Here is a 4,620-nt window from a genome sequence, read left to right as displayed (position 1 = left end):
TTCTGAGAAGTCGAACCCTTCACTGCCCTCGGCCTTTCCGCTTTATTACAATCGTCTTGCTCCAAAACCCCAAGCCTAAAGTGACTTAATCGCTCCTCCCTGTTTTCCCACATCTTTTAGTTTGCAATATTCTATTATTCCCATGTTCTATTCTATGGCTTTAACTCGTTATTTCTCATTTTTTTCAAATGATTGGATTGTGCGACTGTCAGTCAGCACAGGAGCTATGATCCGATAGGCTAAGTGACGTGACCGAATATTTGCATATTCAATGACGTTGCGATGTTTGAAACGTCTTAAGGAGAGGCTGAGAAAGAGCCTCAGAAATAATTTTACTTCTGACCGTTGCCACAACCTTCATCATGATGGAATGGGTTCGGTTTCTCGCCGCACTGACGATCTTTCTCCACAGTAAGTACAGGACTTTACCATTAATATCGCTGCTTTTTATATTTATCTGATTTTTTTGTGGTTGTGTTGAACGACTCTCAATATTCAGATTTCCAGAACGTTCGACTGTTGAATTACTTGTTATTTCACCAGGTACAAACGCGGATCCTGTCCTGACTCAGATCGCATCCATCTCAACCTCCCCGGGGAGAACCGTCAAGATAACCTGTACCCTATCGGGAGGCAACATAGGTAGCTGGTACACGAGCTGGTACTGGCAGAAACCCGGCAGTGCCCCTGTGTTTGTTTGGTACGAAGGGTCCACTAGAGGTTCTGGAATTCCAGATCGATTCAGCGCGTCTGTGGACTCATCGAGTAACAAGATGCATTTAACCATCACTAACCCGTTGTCCGAGGACGCCGCCGATTATTACTGCGCTGTGTGGTCCGGCGATAGATTCACTTTCGGGAAAGGAACCAAGCTGAATCTGAGCAGTAAGTAAATTATTGGCAGCGTGCAACTTAGGATATGTCAAATACCAGTTTTTCGATTTTGGTCGTACATCCCCGGGAGAAATATATAAGTGTCCGAGTGTATATGATTATAGCAATTAATTTGTTTATTTGGTTTACAAAGCACTCATCAAGCGGTCGCCTAAAATTTGTAACATTATGGACGCCCGTAAAACCTTATTCTTGGTATACTAAATCAGTTTAGGTCAAGATTGTTTATACAGAACTTGTTAATCAGCATCCAATGGTGTTTAAGAAAGAGCCAGGCACAAAGGGCACCCGACTCTAGGGCGGGTGTTAAAGACTTGGAAAGGGTACAGGGGTAATTGATAAAGATGTTACCTCTGCTGCGAGGTTCTAGCTAGGTGAGGAGACGGGAGAAGCTCTTTTCACCGAAGCTTATGGTGTGATCTGCAGGAAGTGTTCAGAATTTTGAGCCATTTCGTTACAGCGAATTAAAAAAAACTATTGTCACTAATCAGTCAGTCGGTAAAGAGAGGACATACATTTAACAATCATTTGCCGCAATGACGAGGGAGACGTTAGGATATTTTTCTCGACAGGAGCGATTGTTAGGACATGCAGTACCCTGCCTGCAGGAGTGGAGTGAGCAACAGCCATGGTAGCGTTTAAAAAGGGAAGTAGATAACTATTTGAAAAAGGACAAAAAGTGTCGGGAACACAGACTAAAGGAAATATACGTACAAACAGCTGGGACTGGCACGATCGGAATCTTTCTGATGCAATCAGAGCCGCATAGTCTTTTACATCGTTTTAAACCCGGTCGCTACAATCCGCTGGAATTAATTGTTGGTAAAATGCTAAAAGCACCAATTCAAAAGTTTCACAAGATAACGTTTTCATTCCCATTAAAGTAGTTTCGCGATTTAATAATCATTCTCGGATTAAGATTGCAGGGGGCTAGTGTGGCGACTTGCTGTAACTCTCTTCCACTTGTCTCCAATCTCAGGAACCCCGTTCAGTCCTACATTTCACATTAATCCCCGACGACTTTAATAATCACACTGTTGCGCTCAGTTCAGCTATTAATAATCATTAACACTGATCGATTTTCTGCATACATTAACAAACATCAATGATTGATAGGATGTTTAAATTTTAACAAGACACGGACACAATATTTCCTATCCGATCAATTTTGTGTGAATGTCTCGGAATACAATTTCAGATGACTGCGCCAGTCTTTGTATTCACTCCATTGCGCGTTGCTGCTAGAACTGTGATTCGTGTCAGCGAGAATAGTACGATTGCAAAACATGCGGATACTCTATCAAAATTTTAACTTGGTTATTCGACTGCTTCATTATGGAATGAGTTAACATGAAATATAAAACAGCAAAAATCCTCAATTACATTATAACTTATTCCATTGAGAATTTATATCTGGAAAAATACATTCCAAACCAGTGTAAAGAGAGTTAGCTGTCAAACTCCTGGCGGGTGTCCAATAATCTAAACTGACTGTAAAACATGCTTAATAATTCCACCGGACTCCAGATATTTCAGTAACAGATAATTCGGCTATACTCCCATGTTGCAGGACGATTATAACAACTGAGATAATAGAGGTTGGTCATTGTCATGAAGACTCGCATTCGCTGCCTCCAAATTGAAAGGAAAGGAAGAAAGGCGATGTTGTAGGACGAACATCTCAGAATTTGATATTGGTGCGGCTCGCCGCTGTGGTTGGCACAGCACGTCAATAGCAGAACAATTTGCAGCGGCCGCGCCTCAGATACCTAATTCTATCATTGAAAAAATATTCATATTTCATCCTTGTCGTCGGTGCTTTTCATTTAATAAGCCATTTTACCGAAAGGTTGTCATTGGCATCTGATGTTTGTAATACATAGTCGGTGCGAACTGTCATTTTAAGGGACAAAGGATTGCGACAGACTGCCTTCAACATTTTTATTCTGGGTTATATTTCATAGTCGTGGTAATAAGAAAAGGAAAAGTGAACTTGCATTTACACAGTATCTTGCCCGACCTCTCGGTGTCCAAACCCGTTTTACAGTCAAATAAGTATTTTTGAAGTGTAGTCACTGTTGTAATGTGGGAAACACTACAGCCAATTTGCACACCGCAAACTCGCACAAACAGCAATGTGATAACAGGACAGGGTTTTCCATTGAGGTTGGATGACGGATAAATATTGTCGGGTCATTTTTAACATTATTACTTTCATATTGAGGTTATTGTTGGGGTTTTTTTGTATAATACTGATATAATTGTTTCCAATAACAGCCGTTATTTGTTGGAAATAGTTTGCCTTTAGTGAAAAGGTATATTTTTGAAAGTCTGACCCGGGATCTGTCTCCAATCAGCGTATATCGAGTGTGATAGAATTACTGGGACAGTCTTTTGAAGGTTTACATAATATAGTCATCATCCGACAGGGCGGGAACGTTATCGAAACCGGCAGCCGAGTAGAGCTTGCCCATAGTCGAGCAGTGATTGCCCATAAGCCTAAAATTAGTCCAATATAATATATACTACATCCGTCAATATTAGTGCAAAACTCGAACAGAAGCAAAGCACCGAGATTAGCAGTAAATTGATTACAAGGGAATGTTTTGAGCTAAATATTGCAGTGTCTTTGATGTCAGCAATGGTTGGAATATTTAACCCAAATTCGGCCCTTTATGCTTTATACTTTCTTGTTAAATCCGCAGCTGTTGGGACGAAATTTTTTGGGATAGGTTGAGTTCGATCAGTATAATTCAAAGAAATATTGGGTAGCAGTTTATTTTTCTGTTTTATTTTTCTGACACGTATTCTGTCACAAATGTCGATATATTCCTAGCAACAAGCTGAACTTCAATGTTGAAAGGAAATTGGAGTAAATTGAAATAAATTTGATGACTTTGAAGGTTATATTCAATTAGCTTGCATTGTATTTCCTTAAAATATTTTTTATCAGTCCCTTTCCATGCATCTAAAATATGAAATTATTCTTAGGTTGCATAATTTCTAGGACGGCAAGCCTCTGTCATTGTGCAATTCACATTGCTGAAGTTCCATTGTGTTAAATTGCTCATACATTTGTACAGTGACGCCGAATTGTCAAATAACTGAAGAGAATAACACATTGATTCAGAATTATTATGTCCATGATTAATGGAAACTTTCATTTATTTTGCAGATCCGCGGGGCCCCTCAGTGTCTGTCCTTCCACCTTCATCGGATCAAATTACGGCAAAGAACACGGCGACCCTGGTGTGTTTGGTGAACGGCTTTAACCCGGGCGCTGTGGAGATTGAGTGGACTGTCGATGGCAGTGTGAGAGGGAATGGTGTTGAGACCAGTCGGATCCAACAGGAGACGGACAACACATTCAGTGTGAGCAGTTATCTGACTCTGTCAGCCTCAGAATGGAACTCACACGAACTTTACGCCTGTGTAGTTAAACACGAGAGTCAGGCAAACCCGGTTCAAACAAGTATTGCCAGATCCAGCTGTATCTGATTCAAAAATCGTATGCATTGCTTTGATGTGCCACTAGTAAAGTTTCTTTCAAATAAATCCTATATTCGGACATTAACGTTTAATGTTAAGTGATTCATTTCCAGTCACAACAACAGATCAAATCTTCAGTGTAAACTTACAAATATCACAGAGTTATAAAATTACCCTTCTATTATTTCCGCAGGAGTTCTTCTTTTCTGATGATATCTCTGTGCCAATTCATAGAAA

The 4,620-nt window shown here is 40.2% G+C and overlaps 1 protein-coding gene across 1 annotated transcript; it reads left to right on the top strand.

Moving 5' to 3' along the window:
• Positions 1–362: 362 nt before the first annotated feature.
• Positions 363–4,392, top strand: LOC139268245 (immunoglobulin lambda-1 light chain-like). The gene is made up of 3 exons (XM_070886293.1): positions 363–411; positions 544–885; positions 4,070–4,392. The coding sequence occupies exons 1-3, from the start codon at positions 363–365 to the stop codon at positions 4,390–4,392; spliced, it is 714 nt and encodes a 237-aa protein (XP_070742394.1).
• The last annotated feature ends 228 nt before the right edge of the window (positions 4,393–4,620 follow it).

This window comes from Pristiophorus japonicus, chromosome 8 (genome assembly GCF_044704955.1).
Source record: "Pristiophorus japonicus isolate sPriJap1 chromosome 8, sPriJap1.hap1, whole genome shotgun sequence".
Taxonomy (NCBI): Eukaryota; Metazoa; Chordata; class Chondrichthyes; family Pristiophoridae; genus Pristiophorus; species Pristiophorus japonicus.
Note: the sequence above shows the minus strand (reverse complement) of the source record. Positions and strands in the feature narration are given on the sequence as shown.

Coding starts and splice junctions, on each gene's coding strand:
- LOC139268245 (XM_070886293.1), top strand. CDS start 363: ATGATGGAATGGGTTCGGTTTCTCGCCGCACTGACGATCTTTCTCCAC. Junction 412..543: donor ACTGACGATCTTTCTCCACA/GTAAGTACAGGA, acceptor TTATTTCACCAG/GTACAAACGCGGATCCTGTC. Junction 886..4,069: donor AACCAAGCTGAATCTGAGCA/GTAAGTAAATTA, acceptor TTTATTTTGCAG/ATCCGCGGGGCCCCTCAGTG.